Below are 16,892 nucleotides of genomic sequence, written 5' to 3'. Positions count from 1 at the left end.
GCGTATTGTTACGTTTGATTCCTACGTTAAAACAGTGGGGAAAAACAAGGCTATACCGTCTTATAACGTATGTAATATACCACTATTGTGACGTAACAGACCGCGATTGTGACGTAATAAATCGTTAACCTTACGCAAATCAGACGAATTATGGTGACACAGCATGTTTTTGCGCATTTTTAAAGTTAATTTTCGACACGAACGCCCGACTTTTTTGAAAAAAAAATTAGACAGCAGGTATCAGTGAGGGCTATAGAACATTTTGAAACCAAAATTTCAGGTGGCCACCAGCTAAAGGATTACCCTAGTTTTCTTAGAAGATTATTTTAGTTATAGGGGTTATTGACTAATTTATTGGCCATGACAAAAACACTGAACTTTAATAAAGCATATTTCTGAAACTATGTTGTATCCATCAAATCCATGTGCCATAGTAACCCCAATAAATAGAAATGTCGTCTACAAGCCAATGTATAGAATCTAAGAAGACGTTTTTATTTTCTGACATCTCAAATGAAGATAAAAGTTCAGAATCCGCAACTCATGCTTCTCAAAGTGTGACGACCATTGAAGAAATAGATGCCGAGTATGGCTCATATACTTGGCCATGCGCTGTTGTGCTCGCACAGTATATATGGTTCCATAGAAAACACATATTTAGTGGTAAGCACATCCTTGAGTTGGGTGCAGGAACAGCATTACCGAGCATCTTGGCACTTATGTGCACACAACCTCTGTCTGTTACATTGACAGACAAGGAGAGCTACAGTAGGTAAGTTGGTTGAAATATCAGGAGTTATTAAACTTTTAGAGATATATGTACATATACATTCTTTCCCTATTGTTAATACCTATAAAGGCTGCATTCCTCTTTTTGCCCCAAAAACATGTTTAGTCACAGCGTACATGAATAAAAGTAACATTTTGACCTGATTCAAACCAACTGTATCAAAATAAGATAGGCTACAGTACATCTACAATAAATAGAATATTGAAAATTCTATATTTTGTTTCAGATGTTTTCAGGTGGTTCAGAAATCATTTAAAATTAACAAGATAGGAAATGTTAAAGATCTTACAAGTGACCCACCAACTACAATGCAAACGACACAACAACAGTTTGTGAACGAATGTCCTGTGTATTTTATGGGCTTGTCATGGGGACAGGTATCATCTAAGCTGGTGGAAATGGTGTCTGGGTGTAATGAACCAACACTACCAGATGTGGTCATTGCAGCAGATTGCTTTTTTGAGAAATCTTTATTTAACGACATTCTTAGTTCTGTATATTTTCTTTTAAAAAGCAAATCTGTTGAAATTGAAAAAAATGAGAAACAAGGACAAAACAGCAAGGAAGGAATGTTTAACAAACCCGTGTTTTTATTCACTTATCAAGTAAGAAGCAGGAATTGGACAATTGTTGCCGAACTTGAGTTTTGGGATTTAAAATGTGAACAAATATCGTTGGATACTTTCAATGCAGATGTTCCTAATATTGCAATGTCAAACATGCCGGGGAATCATTGTATTGAAATGTTGGTGATTAGTTTGAAGTAACATGCTGTACTTACAGGCACGAAACCTGCCCACCCCAAAGGCTGTGAGCTTGTCGCTGCTACCTTTTGTAAGCGTATGTGTCTTTGACTTAATGTGGTAACTCAGAAGCTGTAACAATGTGTATGAAACAGAACACCCGTTACATACATTATGTTTATTACTTTTTTTGCAATTTGTAAACATTACAACAATGCAAGTGCAACGATATATTCACATGGTCCGATGGTCATATCGCTGCCTCTCTTGTAGTTAAAGTCCACTTATACCATGTCAATAGGTGAAAACTATATTTATATATTTTTTAATAATTTGTCCTCTTTAGAAAATGATGTAAGTTTTAAACAATCCATATTATGTTTTAATGTTAGCAAAACTAGCATCTGTAGTTATGAAGCCAAAGACAGAGAAACATTTACCTGGAAGTGGAATTGAAGTTCGATTCAATGAGGGTTGGTTTGAAACATCTCCACATTGTCCTCATGGTTGGTTGTGTATATGTTTAACTATGCATGTTTTATCTAAAGAAAAGTCATTGTGTTTACTGGTGTATATAAAGACACCATTTTATACATGAGTAGCAAATATTAAGCATGAGGTGTCTGAATACACCATGTCTGGTGTATAAGAAGACACCCATGTTATAACTCGACAGTGAGCATGAGGTGTATGAATACACCATGTGTGCCTTGTGTATAAGAAGACACCCATGTTATAATTCGACAGTGAGCATGAGGTGTCTCAATACACTACTTGTGCCTTGTGTATAAGAAGACATTAATGTTATAACTCGACAGTGAGCATGAGGTGTATGAATACACCATGTGTGCCTTGTGTATAAGAAGACACCCATGTTATAATTCGACAGTGAGCATGAGGTGTCTCAATACACTACTTGTGCCTTGTGTATAAGAAGACACTAATGTTATAATTCGACAGTGAGTATGAGGTGTCTGAATACACTACTTGTGCCTTGTGTATAAGAAGACATTAATGTTATAATTCGACAGTGAGCATGAGGTGTCTGAATACACTACTTGTGCCTTGTGTATAAAAAGACATTAATGTTATAATTCGACAGTGAGTATGAGGTGTCTGAATACACTACTTGTGCCTTGTGTATAAGAAGACATTAATGTTATAACTCGACAGTGAGCATGAGGTGTATGAATACACCATGTGTGCCTTGTGTATAAGAAGACACCCATGTTATAACTCGACAGTGAGTATGAGGTGTCTGAATACACTACTTGTGCCTTGTGTATAAGAAGACATTAATGTTATAATTCGACAGTGAGCATGAGGTGTCTGAATACACTACTTGTGCCTTGTGTATAAAAAGACATTAATGTTATAATTCGACAGTGAGTATGAGGTGTCTGAATACACTACTTGTGCCTTGTGTATAAGAAGACATTAATGTTATAATTCGACAGTGAGTATGAGGTGTCTGAATACACTACTTGTGCCTTGTGTATAAGAAGACATTAATGTTATAATTCGACAGTGAGCATGAGGTGTATGAATACACTACTTGTGCCTGGTGTATAAGAAGACATCCATGTTATAATTCGACAGTGTGCATGAGGTGTATCAATACACTACTTGTCCCTAGTGTATAAGAAGACACCAATGTTATAACTGGACAGTGAGCATGAGGTGTATGAATACACTACTTGTGCCTGGTGTATAAGAAAACATCCATGTTATAATTCGACAGTGTGCATGAGGTGTATGAATACACTACTTGTGCCTGGTGTATAAGAAGACACCAATGTTATAACTGGACAGTGAGCATGAGGTGTATGAATAATATACGGTGTGTGTCTGGTGTACTGAAACATGTGTTTGAAATTGACTAGTCGTTACATGTTTGTGTGCATGTTATGTAAAAGGACTTCCATGCTAAGTTATTACATTGATCACAAGCTGTATGAATACACTCCGTTGGGCTGATAATAACTAAGACAACCTTTTTTAAACTTAAATTAAAATTCATTCTATCCAGGTCCAATGTTATTGTTCGAGAAATATATGAAGTTTGAACTCACATCTCGCTACTTTGCTTGCTCGGCCAACCGTGATAGGAAATCTTGTAATTATTACATCACAGAACAAGAATTTAAGGTAAGTGTTTCAGGTTTAAAGTATGAAAACCATTGTATTTTTTATGTAGCGAATGTATCCTTGGGCAAGACGCTTATTAGAAATTCCCCACTAGCCCCTATTGCTATGGTTTTCCTAAATTGCCAGCAATACATTAAAAATCTATTACACACAATAAGAATAAAGTATGATATGAAATGTTTTATTTTATGGAAATACAGAAGAAGGGATTCAACAAAAGTTCATACACTCCTGTGGAAAGTTATGAAGATTCCCATCCTGTTTTCAAGTCAAAAACATTTTGTTTCACTTGTCAGTGTGTAAGTGTATGCTTCGATCACTGTTCAATAAAAAATTAATATATATGTTTAAAAAGTTAAAAAAAATATTTCTAAAAATAACTTTTTTGTTTATATATATGCATTGTATTAACTAACAGTTGTAAAGTGTTTTTTAAATAACAAGCAGCAGCTTGATAGTGATCATGAGGTATATAAAGCTTCTGCATGGTCCCATAATGTGAAAAAATATCAATGTCTACTACGTGTTTCTCCATAGTTTATACCTGATGGAAAATCTCCAAAACATAAACAACACAAAGTAGTTAGAAATATTAGCGAGGACGACATCAAAAAGCCGTCTACTTTGTTTCTTTCTGCTTTGGAAAACAATAAAACTTGTGCAGTAAGTAAAACTAAGGCAAAATATTATCTGGTGTATGATGGAACCTGGTTCCACGAAGTTCTTAGCATAAATCAAGTCCAACTAATTGTATAATATAAGAAACATATAGTTCAACTAAATGTCTTCGTCAGTCTCTTTTTTAAATAAAAGATGCATACTATAGTGCAGTGGTTCCCAACTCGTTTTTAAGGCGACCCATTTTAAAAATAAATTCAGTTCGGTAAAATCTTGCGACCCAAGCATATTGTCGTAAAATTTTAAAAGCCATACAAGATTGCATTGCAAACGGGTAATCCTTTAGCTGGTGGTCAGTGACAATTTTGGTTTCTAAATGTCTCATAGACCTTACTGATACCCACTGTTTAATTATTTTTGCAAAAAAAATCGGGTGTTCGTGTCTAAAATTAACTTTAAAAATGCGCGAAAACATGCTTCGTCACCGTAATTTGCCTGACCTGTGTAAGGTTAATGCTTTATTACGTCACATTAGTGGTATGTTACGTCACAATAGTGATATATTACGTACGTTACAGTACGTTATAATCCTGTTTTCGCAGTATTTTATGTTAGTTAAAGCCCTGCTTAATCCAGCCCTAACTCTTAACCCCTAACTCCCAACCACTAACTCCTAACAAGCAGCACTGCAAAAGCATTAACTTTTCCAGAAAATAATATGTTTATCAAATCACTAATGAGCTATAGCTGTGCTCGCTGGCTATCGGTGAGTTTTGGCGTTGCTTTACGCGCGTACAAAGCATTTTTTGCAAACATTTGTATACTTTACTTAAAAAGCAAATATCCAAACAGTTTTCAAGCACCTGCAGGCTAAATAATCAAGGCAAGTTACATTTAATTTAAACGCAACTATGACAAACTGACAATACCAAACGACCCAAAAAAATTATCAGGCGACCCAACTTTGGGTCGCGCCCCACGTGTTGGGAACCACGGCTATAGTGTATGACTGCATTGTATATATATAAGAAGACACCCATGTTATTAACAATGAGTGTAAGGTGTATGAGTACACCATGTGTGTGGTGTAAAATGTTATTATGACTGTCATTGCCTTACTATGCAAAGATAAATAAGTCGTATATGTATTCACCCATATAACTAATTACTAACTAACTCCTTGCATTTCAGCAATACTTCCTAAGTGAGAAGAGCACAAGGTTCTTGTACAATGTTGTCATAGACCACAATATTACCCATGTTATATGCATTGGCATGCCACGCCTGCATGAATATATTCAATCCACCTCCAATATTTCAAGCATCTTGTTAGATATTGATAATAGATATGTAAGATTTTACAATTTGTTATTTTAGTTGTAATTGTTGTTCTGTATAACTACAATCAGCCCCTTTAGAAAACCTGGACATCCTAGAGCTTAAGCAGCACGGCTCTTTAAAGTAAGACAAAAATATTAAACAAATTTTCTTGCAAGATTTGTAAACAGTTTTAAATCATAGCAGATTTTATTCATATTTTTTTTGCAACAATTTGCAAACATTGTAAAAAATTTACTAAACTTACAACGAAAGTATTTTACAAAAGGAAACAATATACTAAAACCAAATTATTAAAACTGTTTATTCATTGCAGAAAATGTTTTGGTCAAATGAGCAGTTTTGTCGTTTCAACATGTTTAACCGTCACTTCTTTAATCCAACTTCCAAGTTGTCGTTTAAAAAGTTTTTTAAATCTGCCGAGCACCCGAGGAATATTGTTGTTGTTGTTGACCCACCTTTTGGGGGGCTCGTGGATTGTGTTTGTGAAAGTGAGTCCGGTTGTGTGTTTGTAATGTGTCAGTCTGGGTCAAAGGTGATTTGTGGTAAGCATCCGTATTACATAGAACGAAGAGGGAAGGTTTTTTCCTAAAAAAAATCTTGGAAAAAACAATCAATTGGAATATATATATTAAAATAGAACAGTTGTAAAATAATTTGTTTTGTGCTATTTGTTTCGTCTTTGACCTAAAATCAGGTTCCCATGTTGTGTGTTGCCATAGGACTTTACTCATATAGAATAAATACCAAATTTAAAAATTGAACTTTTCAGGTTTGAAATGGATTTCAAGATTTGCGTTCAGTTTGTTTGGTCAAAATTCAACTCAACTTCTGACAACTTTGTGGCTGTTTCCATATTTTATGGAAAAAAGAATCAAAAATCAACTTCAACTTACAATGTTGGATTATCGCGTTGATTATGAAAACCATCGCAAGTTTAAAGAAGCCAAGCACGGAAGATACATGTCTCCTGTTAGAATATTCACCAATATTAAGAACAAAACTGTTAGACTACCCAGTCCTGATTACAGGTAAGATTTTAACCTTGTTTATCAGACATTTAGAGTTAAATCCTAATTGATAAGGTACGGAACAATACTGAATTCTATATTTGAACCCTAATGTGTGATCCAGTATTCCGTTTTATAACATCATTATATCTCAGTATTTGTAACATAGAAATATTTTTTCCTTAAAATGGATGTCACCCAATAAATAAAAACAATTCGGAATTCTAGTTTTAGATTTTAGATAATATTCCAGAATACCTAATTAATATGTAATATGACTGCAACCTCAAAATCACCCTAAAAAATCTGTGCTCATTTAGGAAATGCTTTGTAAAGTTCATGAAAACCCTGGTTCTGGCATTTTGCCGCGCAACTTATTTAAACAAAGTCAAATGTTTGGTTTAAAAATTTTACCAAAACTATTTTATTTATAGGTTTTGTGAACTTTGCCAACGATTTGTAGCCAAGGATAATCTACATTGTAAGCTTTGTGATGACTGCCCTTCCAAGGTTTGTTATTAATATATTACTGTGGTATTGGATAACTTTGGCTTAGGGGTCCCTGGTGTAGGACTTTAAATTCATCTAAATGGGACCTCAAGTCCCCTAAATTACTCCCCTAATTATTATATATGTATCCACTTCTAAGTTGGTATTTGTTTTATGACATACCTTTTACCTAATGCCTTCCTATAAACTCACTGTAGATGAAACCTTAAGTAATAAAAGGAAGACGCATCAACTATTTATAAAAATAAGACCATTGCATAGTTTGAATTTAATATTTAAAAGTGAAAATTCCACATTTTCTGCCACAAGTTTTGAGTTAAAACAAGTTATAACATTGTTATTTCTTGTTAATCTTATTTATTATTTTTCAGGATGGTAGAACTTACAGACATTGCAATATTTGTCAAATATGTGTCAAACCAGGTAAGAATAATAATATCAATAACTTACATAGCCCATTGGTATAAACTGTAGCTGTAATGTAAAGTGATTCAAAGGTAATTGAATGAACCTTAACAACAGTGTTTTAAATTGGTTGCCAAAAAACCTTATGCACAATATATTTTTCAGTTTTAAAAAAACCATTTGGCATTGTATTTATTTGGCATTGTATGTATTACCAATTATTGAAAAACAAATACCATTAACCTTATATTTAGTTGTTAATTAATTTCAAAATGTTGCCGAAAGTTATAACTTTTTTTTCAAAATGATGCCGAAAGTTATAACTTTTTTTTCAAAATGATGCCGAAAGTTATAACTTTTTTTTTAAAATGATGCCGAAAGTTATAACTTTTTTTTTAAAATGATGCCGAAAGTTATAACTTTTTTTTTAAAATGATGCCGAAAGTTATAACTTTTTTTTCAAAATGATGCCGAAAGTTATAACTTTTTTTTTAAAATGATGCCGAAAGTTATAACTTTTTGTTCAAAATGATGCCGAAAGTTATAACTTTTTTTTCAAAATGATGCCGAAAGTTATAACTTTTTTTTCAAAATGATGCCGAAAGTTATAACTTTTTTTTTAAAATGATGCCGAAAGTTATAACTTTTTTTTCAAAATGATGCCGAAAGTTATAACTTTTTTTTCAAAATGTTGCCGAAAGTTATAACTTTTTAACTTCTTTTTACCCGTACAGGTCGTAAACATTGCAAAATATGCGACCGGTGTCAACCGCCACTTCATACCTGCAACCCCCATACCAGTGACGGTTGTCACTCATGTGGGGAAGCCACACACAAACGTAAAGATTGTCCGTTGTTGCTGAATCATCAAAAAACCGAAGTGTCATTAACTAAGTCACCAAATTTAACAACAGTTAAAAGTTGTGAAGAAAAATTGACAATAAGAAATTCACGTACAGGAAAAATATGCGGGGAAAATTTACCAACAAACACAAACCAACAAATTATCTTCAAGCAATATTCTATGGACAGAAAAATTTTACCCACAGAAAAGAACAAGTTATTAAAATTTAAATTTAGAAAACGAAAATCTTTCTTTTCTAATCCATCTCATCATAAAAGAAAAGTTATACTGTTGGTACAGAAATCTGCTATGTTATCATCTGCTAACCTCCCAACCACTAATTCCTAACGCATTTCCATTATTTGTCTCCAATATTTGGGTATAATATGATTGTACTGTACCGCCAGAATGACTCAAACAAATAAAATATTTTGCTGTCAGTGTCTGTTTGCTTTGGTTTCCCGAACCACAAATTATTTCCCAAAATTATATCGAAAGTAAATTTAAAAAAAATTAAAATAATCAAAAAAACTCTCACACAGCAATAATTTTGAATGAATGAATGAATGTAACTTACTTTATCCTCGCGTGGCCGGAAAGCGGCAGTCGTTATAACACGGGTTTAACACCTCGTGCCAGCTTACGAGTTACCATGTATGTTACTTTGTGGGTGATTTTTTTTTTGATTTTTTATGTTTTTTTAGGTATGGCTGATAATTTGGACATCCCATTAGTGGCCACTGGGTTGGAGCAATTGCCGTTAAGTGTCTTGCCCAAAGACACATACGTCCACAAAAATAGCGGCGACGAACCTTACCTCTGGTTTACAGGCAGGCGCGCTAACCACTGTGCCACGGCGCCGGAATTTTCAACAATCGTTTCCGCAAATAGGGAATATTGTTCTAGACAGGTAGACAATTCCTATCCAAAAAATGTCTAATGGGACGAAATATCTCAATGCCAATTTTTTGTCGATTTATTATCAGTTATTTTGTTCATATTTTACCCAGATTTTTTTTTTCACACCAGGTTTTATTTTTAAATACAGTTTTTCAACTTTTTTTTAGTTTTTTATTATGTTGTTCGAAATAGGTGGTGCAAATATTATGATGTTTATCAATCAATGCTAAAAATGTTTACAGCAAACCCCCAAGACGAACAAAACCATTTAAATCATATTAAGTAAAATAAAAAAACTAAAGTTAAAAAAATTTTTTTTGCAGCTAATAAAATAGTCATACTGTACTGTCATTATTCAACATGAAGAAAACATGGACAAAACACCCTTACAGTCGCTGTGAACAAAAATGAACCAATCCCACTTAATTTTAAATATTTTATTCGAACGCACAAATCACAACTAGTGAAATAAAATCCCAATTATGGCGCATAAGAAGAGTCGATTGCATAGAGAAATTGTCGGTTCTGTATCTTTTGCCCCATCACAGTGCATTTTAACTCTTCGAATGAAAATTTTTAGCACTTTTCCGCAGCTTTTGTTGATTTTTTCGGAAAACTGTTTTTGTTTCAAACTAAGATAATGTCCAGTCTATTTGTTAAAGTTTCTTTTTCAGAAACGCTTGCTGCTTTTTTCGAATCGTTTTCCAGATTCAAATTACTTTCTTTATGACGTATTATATTGTCTTTATGACGTTTCATATCCCGAGCGCGAATTCTGAAAGAAAAAGTTTGTGAGAAAGATGGCTTTTGTGACGTCACAAATTTCGTGAAAATAAAGTTAGTCATGCACGAATGAATGTAACATAATACACGCTTACAACAGTAGCAGCATTAAACCTCGAGCCCCTAACCTCTGGGCTAGAGGCTGGAGCGCTAACTTAACCATGCGTGTAACTGAATTCGTGTTAGAGATGAGATTTGGGGTTAAGGGGTTAATTTTGGTGGGTTAGTGTGACGTCATAGTCACCTGTAACACACAGCTGATGTCACAATGGAGGTAAATAGACCGGATATGACGCACAGTACCAGAACAATGGCAGGAGAGCCATGGACTTGTGACGTAGGATTCCCGATTATTGCGTTCGATCGCGACATCGCGTAGTCGATATTGTTCAATGGGGCGTTCCTGTATTGACATCGGTTGCCATGGTAATGACGTGGACATCTGGATAAAAACAAGTTGGTAAAATTAGATAATTATAAATAATTTTGAACTAATTTTAACCATTTTTGTTTGTTTATTTTATTTTTAAATGAAGTTTCCATTTTTTTAGTTTTTTATTATTAAAGAGAAATATGTGGTGCAGATATTATAATGTTTATCAATCAATGCTAAAAATGTTTCGGGCGAACGATCAAAAGTCTAAGACGAACAAAACAATTTAAATCATATTGAAGAAAATAGAAACTAAAGTTTAAAAAAAAATGTTTTTTTTGTAGCTGATAAAATAGTTACTGTACTGCCATTATTTAACTATTTCTAAAAAAATTTTTATATGTGAGGTATATTATATGGGTGAGGTCCAACAAGACACACCAGGGGGTCGCTATATTGCTATGTAAGTCAGAGTTGACTCATTAAAAAATCAATATCGTCAAAAAACGACAAAGTCGTTTCAAATTTTTAGAGATTTAAAATCATATTACAATTTTGCAATAAACTTACAAACAAATTCGTTGTTGGATATTTTTCAAACAAATCCCAAAGTTGTGGCAATGATTATCTTCCATGCCACATACGTCATATCCGGGAATTCTGTTTTCTGAGAGGAAAAAATTAAATTAATTTACATTTAATTTTTAAAAGTATTAAAACATATTCTAAGATAAAAAGGTCCTTTAAATTTGTATTTTAAAGAAATAATTTTACCTGGCAACAGCGCCGCAAACGGTGACTCCTGAGGCGAGCAATGTGAACTTTGACCCACTGCGTGAACTTTGATCTCGGATTGTGATTCACAAGATCGCATTGTAATGAAACAATAGTTGACGTAATAATGGCCATCTTCACCGCATAATAACATGACGCCTGTGACGTCATAATTAATAAAAATTGTCGGGTAATCGGGTTTGAATCAAATCTATTTTTAAAAGTTTTACAAATTAGGTTAAAAAAATATAGGTTGACGTCACAAAAATGACGTCACCAAATACAATGGTATGAAATCAAGGAAAATGGAAATCGGCCAAGTGGTTTATATGGGATTCGAATCAATGCCAGGAGAAGTCTAATAAAGATATTTTAAATACTTTAATTTGACTACCGACATCATTAAAACCTAATGTTATTCCAAAAAATACAAAACATATTTTGGCTATTGTATTTGAATAAATATTATAATGGGTGGAAAAACGGGACACTTTTAGCACATAATATCAAAATATTCTGATCGTGTTTTAAACGATTAACAACGGTCTACGGGAGTCGTTATGATAAAGTTTTATAATTCTTTGAATGTTCTTTGTTTACTACCAATTGAGACGAGAAAGTAGAATTAAATGTTGTTCCATCTTCCCCACCCCACTATATATGTCAAAGGACTTAACCCTTTCAAGTTCAAGATAAATAAATGCCAATATACCTGATGCTATACAGTTCATCATACATGTGCATTCCCCTCTGATACATCGACCACTGAATCGACAATCTCCATCACTGTGGCACTGGGTGGCGCTACACATACTTGACAAACAAAGAATGAAGACGGCTGCGTAAAACACTAAAAAATATTTATTTTAGATGTGTTGTTTAAAATATATTATAGGGTGGGGAAAGATGGGACACCTTTAACACATAATATCCAAATAGCCTAATCGTGTTTAAACAATTAACAACGGTCTGTGAGTCGTGAAGATACGGTTTTATAATTCATTGAATGTTCTTTGTTCACCACCAAATGAAAAGAGAAAACTAAACGAAAAGGTGTCCCATCTTCCCCCCACCCTCCTATATGAAAACCAAATGACTTTAAATATACAAAAAGACAAAATAATTGGGTAAAAGTCAGTTTTTTTAAAAATAATAAGAATGTTCGACAAACAGATATGTTATCGGTAAACTACTATTAGCGTCTATCATATAACTATGAGTAATTATGACGTCACAAGTGACAGGTCTTCTGTGACGTTTTATCCCCTATTTATAGGTAACGTCTTTTGAGGAAGATGTTTTATTTTGCAATACGTTTTTAGCGTTCTGACAAATACGGAATTTTCCGTTATTTGAAATCTTGTATGCCCTATTCCTTTAAACGGTCACGACTTTGGTGTTATTAACCGAATGTGCTGTTTATTTCCAACCGCACGCGTATTTAAGGGTTTAGGGTTCCAATGACACGGCGACGCTATAACTGGAGGACCAAATATGACCAAAATATGACTCTTTCTCATAAATGATATAAGAAAATCTCAAAAATAAAATATTCTAGCAACTAAAATAGTATATTTTATATGTAGGTCACGTAAAAGTACATGCATGATATGTAGGTCACGTACATATTTTATATGTAGGTCACGTAAAGTGTGTATTAATTAAAAAGGTGTTACTTAGAAGGGTGGGGTAAAGTGGGTCACAGGGTAATGTGGGACAATTTCCCCCACTCTACTATATAGTTATGGTAGGTTTGGGTAAGATGGTTCTTGTTTTCATTATATTTTATCGTCCCATTTGGTAGTAAACAAGGAATTCACATAACTTTATAACTGTATCTTTACGACCCTAAAAAAACGTTGTTAATTGTTAAAAACAGCACGTTTGGGAAATATGGGATATTATGTGTTAACCGTATTTATCTTACCCTATGGGTGCGCACAATGGGTGTTTAACGAATTGTTTACCGTATGTTGTGTAATTCTCATTATAGCCGCAACGTGTGCATTAGCATGCGTGTGGTCAAATAGTGACATCTCTGCTGTTTAAGCGGCATTTACATTGCTAGAAATAGAAAAGGTCAAACCAGCCCCAGGGCACAGATGGCGGGAACCATTGCAAAATATTTCGCGGAGACACGAATTATTTTGGGACTTTCCACTTTAAGTAAGTACCCGGTGTGTTGGTTTCATCGGTAACCGCTGTAATTTCGCGGTAATTTTGTTACACTGCGTATAAACAGAATAATCCGGCGAGAAATCGGGGATTACTAAAGCAGTGATCATACATGGTCTAATCGTCGGGATCGATCTGGGACCTCGGTGTTTATTTTCTGCGGACATTAGGATCAAAAACGCGGCGGAAATTTTCTCGAAGCACCGAAGTGTCAAACGTGCTGTCGTACCGTGGGAACCTCACCGCTGAAGACCGATCGGTAGCGCTGACGACAATATGGTCAGAAACGACGGAAGCCGCGGAAAACCCAGAAAAAAAGGAAACGTGGATAAAATGTTTCCGGAATTCAAGTCGGAATTTTTTTAACTTTTTAATAAAAAAATTCCCCAGATTTATAAGATTGACATTTACCACAACGTTGTTTTAATAAGTTGCATATTTACTTTACGTCCGACGCTTTGCAATAACAAAACGTGACACATAATGTTGCGGCATGTGTATAGCGGTAAAATAGTCAAATTAATTCCAGGTGATTTTTCAATGACAAAGGCTTAGTGAAAAATTCAAAAATAACGATCGAAAAATACATTTCTACCGTTTTTTTGTGTTTTAAAAACATTCTTCCACAACAAATTTCGTTACATAGAAATGTTCAGCCAAAAGTTAACATCAGGAATCTATTAGAATGCGAGAACGTTTGTACAATCCAATGTATCTTAATTATAGTATTGAAAAAAAACGTTAACAAATTCGACAACCCAAAAGGCTACCATGCAGTTGAAGCAATTGTCGTTACATTTCTTGGAAAAAAACATGTAACCCTGGATGAAGCAACATTAAGTATCAAACTACCTATCGTTTGGTATAACGTTTGATAATTTATATTATTGCAAGGTATTTCTTTAGTGTGTTTTTGATTTTATATAATTGTTATATATTTGAAAGATACCGGGTACAAAGCTTAATGTCACTGGTGATATTTGGGAAAAAAGCATTAACATTCTACCCATATACAATTAAACTTTTCAAAGTTATAAACGTAAGGCTTAAAAAAAGTAAAAAAAATTGGCGCCAATCGACTTTTAAGAGCGCCGCTTTTAAAAAGGCGTATAATTTGTTCTTTCAACTAAATGATTGTAATTGGTAATTGAAATAAAGAGTGGCATTGACAGAAATACAACGCTGCATTGCGTCTTTCTAATTTTAGACACGTGACAGTCTTTTGTTTAATTCCTTTTTGTTTTCGTGTCGTTCACTAACGTGAACTGCGGTAAGTAGCATTGTTACGTCACAATTGCCACTCCTCTTCGACGCACGTCACGTAGACATGAAATGTCACAATGCTGGTGGAATTATGACGTAGCGTTACGCGCAAAGCGTGGGACGAATACTTAGAGAAAGTTGGTAATACACGTTCCATAAAAGATTTTTAGAAAAACTTTTTTAAAGAATTTTTGGAAACCGTCAAAGTTTTTAGACATTTTACCATATATAGTAACGTGGGTAAAATGGTTATACCGTTGGCACATAATATTTTATATTTCCAAATCAAGTTTTTACCAAATCAAAACGCTCTTTTAGAGTCGTGTGGCAAATATTTTTTGTTTTATAGCAAGTACAACAATGAAAAAAATATGGGCCATCTTACATCTTACACCAATCTATACCTATATACTAATAATAAAAAAAAATCATTTATTAAAAAATGCGTTTAAAAAATGACAAGCTAACAAAGTTGAAAAAATGCAAAAATGAAAATAACACCCGTAAACATTGTTTAATTTGCGCGAAATTAAAATGGTCGTTTAAAACAACGATGCGCTTCAGGGCGAGGCTGTTTCAACTTTAATTCGGTTATGTAAGAAATATAAGAAAAAGATTACTTTGATCCTACAAGCTTATCCTGTATTAAACATGCGGCAAGAACTTGTACGATTGCATTAAATTCCGCCGCATTTTTCGGATAAAAATATCTCCAAACGTAAGGATGGTAGTAACACAGACGTGCAGAGCAATATTAAAAAGTTTCAGTATTTGGGGTATAGTTAATTAAAGGGCATAAAAATATTTTGAATATTAATATTTTTCACGACAATTTATGTCTTAAATTCACTTACTTGTTTTATTCATTATAAGGGTGTGAAGATATGTTTTCTAAAGAGAACCAGCAAAAATCAAATTCACAAGGATAATTTTAGGTCTGCAAAATAAAAGTATGTTAAGTATTATAAACAATTTTTTGCAATTGTGACTTGTAACTTTTTACTAAATCATCTCATGCCACGTTTTACCAGCGGTTCATAACATATAGATTTATTCAAAAAGTAGGAGATCGCTGCTTTTATACCATGCTATAATAAGCAATTATATTTTTGCCAGTTAGTTAACCTAAAATTTCTGTGCATATAAAACTGCCGTTAATAATGATATACACGGCATTGACTATTGTTAAATATCCAAACGCCGATTATTAAACCTCTTTAGAGATGAAAACCGTGAAAATAAAATTCTATAACGATCGAAAATGCTTTCAAACTGCTGTTTTCAGCTTTGCGCCCAACGATTCACAGCATGCAAGAATTAAATCGAAATTTGCGACTGTTCTCGTTATATTCAAATTATCTTCCCATATTCGACGTCTCACGCAACTGGTTGTCCAATCTTACGACGTCTCTTTTTATACCAAGAATCTGCAACTGTGACGTCACAATCTCCAGAGCGCGCGTGCACTCTCTCTTCATTGTAAATAATAAAGGTGAAAAACGACAAGATAATTAGAGGTTTAGGTAATATTTTTGACAGACGATAATCTTGCCAAACTGATTTGCACGCGTTCGGTTCGCGAATATTCAACACCCATTTTCCCAGCACCCAGTATGCGATGTGATGGCAAAGCTTTTCTCAATACTGTTTGACGGTAATACACAAAACTAAGATAAAATTGTTTGAATGTTCTATGTTTACTAACAAACAAGTCGAGAAAATACAGTTAAAATGTGTCCCATCTTCCACTTTTAGCTCACAATATACAAATATCCTGATCGTGTTTAAACAATTAACAACGGTCTATGAGAGTCGCGAGGACACGACTTATTCTTTGAATGTTTTGTTTTGTAATGAGACAAAAAAATAGCATGAAAAGGTGGCTTATCTTCCCCCATCCTACTATCTATCAGAGTCCGTATAGACTCTGCTATCTATATATGTATTATCTATAACTTAACCCATTGTATGATTTGTATTACTGCACAGAAAGATAAAAGTTATATTGTTTGTAATTAAGAAAGTAACTTGACTTAGCTTGATAGATATCAGTGCGTTTTGGGAAGATGCTTATCCTGAAGTTTACAAAGTAACGGAGTCCTGGTTATTATTTTACTCTAGCGATAAACAGCTATTATGTTCAGGAATCAGAGTTTGGATTTTAAAGGTAACATACGTGAGAAAACATAAATTATCAGCACAATTACTAACAAAGAGA

At 33.8% G+C, this 16,892-nt stretch overlaps 3 protein-coding genes across 5 annotated transcripts; 2 read left to right on the top strand and 1 right to left on the bottom strand.

The window, feature by feature from the left end:
* Window positions 1-266: 266 nt before the first annotated feature.
* LOC149730637 (histone-arginine methyltransferase METTL23-like) lies at window positions 267-1,886 on the top strand. The gene is made up of 2 exons (XM_089884711.1): window positions 267-772; window positions 1,017-1,886. The coding sequence occupies exons 1-2, from the start codon at window positions 453-455 to the stop codon at window positions 1,555-1,557; spliced, it is 861 nt and encodes a 286-aa protein (XP_089740837.1). The 5' UTR covers window positions 267-452; the 3' UTR covers window positions 1,558-1,886.
* Window positions 1,887-1,902: 16 nt separating this feature from the next.
* Window positions 1,903-8,846, top strand: LOC149730636 (rRNA N(6)-adenosine-methyltransferase ZCCHC4-like). 3 transcript variants are annotated; one of them, XM_089884702.1, is made up of 10 exons: window positions 1,903-2,039; window positions 3,563-3,681; window positions 3,882-3,980; window positions 4,219-4,344; window positions 5,491-5,649; window positions 5,954-6,128; window positions 6,410-6,668; window positions 7,082-7,157; window positions 7,529-7,580; window positions 8,297-8,846. In XM_089884702.1, exons 1-10 carry the CDS (start codon window positions 1,919-1,921, stop codon window positions 8,752-8,754), a joined length of 1,644 nt encoding a protein of 547 aa, XP_089740828.1. In that variant the 5' UTR covers window positions 1,903-1,918; the 3' UTR covers window positions 8,755-8,846. The 3 variants fall into 3 exon arrangements, with proteins under 3 accessions (XP_089740828.1, XP_089740829.1, XP_089740830.1); XM_089884703.1 differs by lacking the exon at window positions 1,903-2,039 and adding an exon at window positions 2,931-3,060; XM_089884704.1 differs by lacking the exon at window positions 1,903-2,039 and adding an exon at window positions 3,198-3,344.
* Window positions 8,847-9,728: 882 nt separating this feature from the next.
* Window positions 9,729-15,619, bottom strand: LOC149730635 (uncharacterized). The gene is made up of 6 exons (XM_089884712.1): window positions 15,529-15,619; window positions 11,949-12,086; window positions 11,237-11,395; window positions 11,033-11,129; window positions 10,334-10,531; window positions 9,729-10,081 (listed from the first exon to the last, which is right to left on the bottom strand). The coding sequence occupies exons 1-6, from the start codon at window positions 15,539-15,541 to the stop codon at window positions 9,934-9,936; spliced, it is 753 nt and encodes a 250-aa protein (XP_089740838.1). The 5' UTR covers window positions 15,542-15,619; the 3' UTR covers window positions 9,729-9,933.
* Between the last annotated feature and the right edge of the window lie 1,273 nt (window positions 15,620-16,892).

The sequence above is a fragment of the Ciona robusta genome, chromosome 9, assembly GCF_009617815.1.
Source record: "Ciona robusta chromosome 9, ASM961781v2".
NCBI lineage: Eukaryota > Metazoa > Chordata > Ascidiacea > Phlebobranchia > Cionidae > Ciona > Ciona robusta.
The sequence above is the reverse complement of the archived record's forward strand: the minus strand, read 5'-3'. Positions and strand labels throughout refer to the sequence as shown.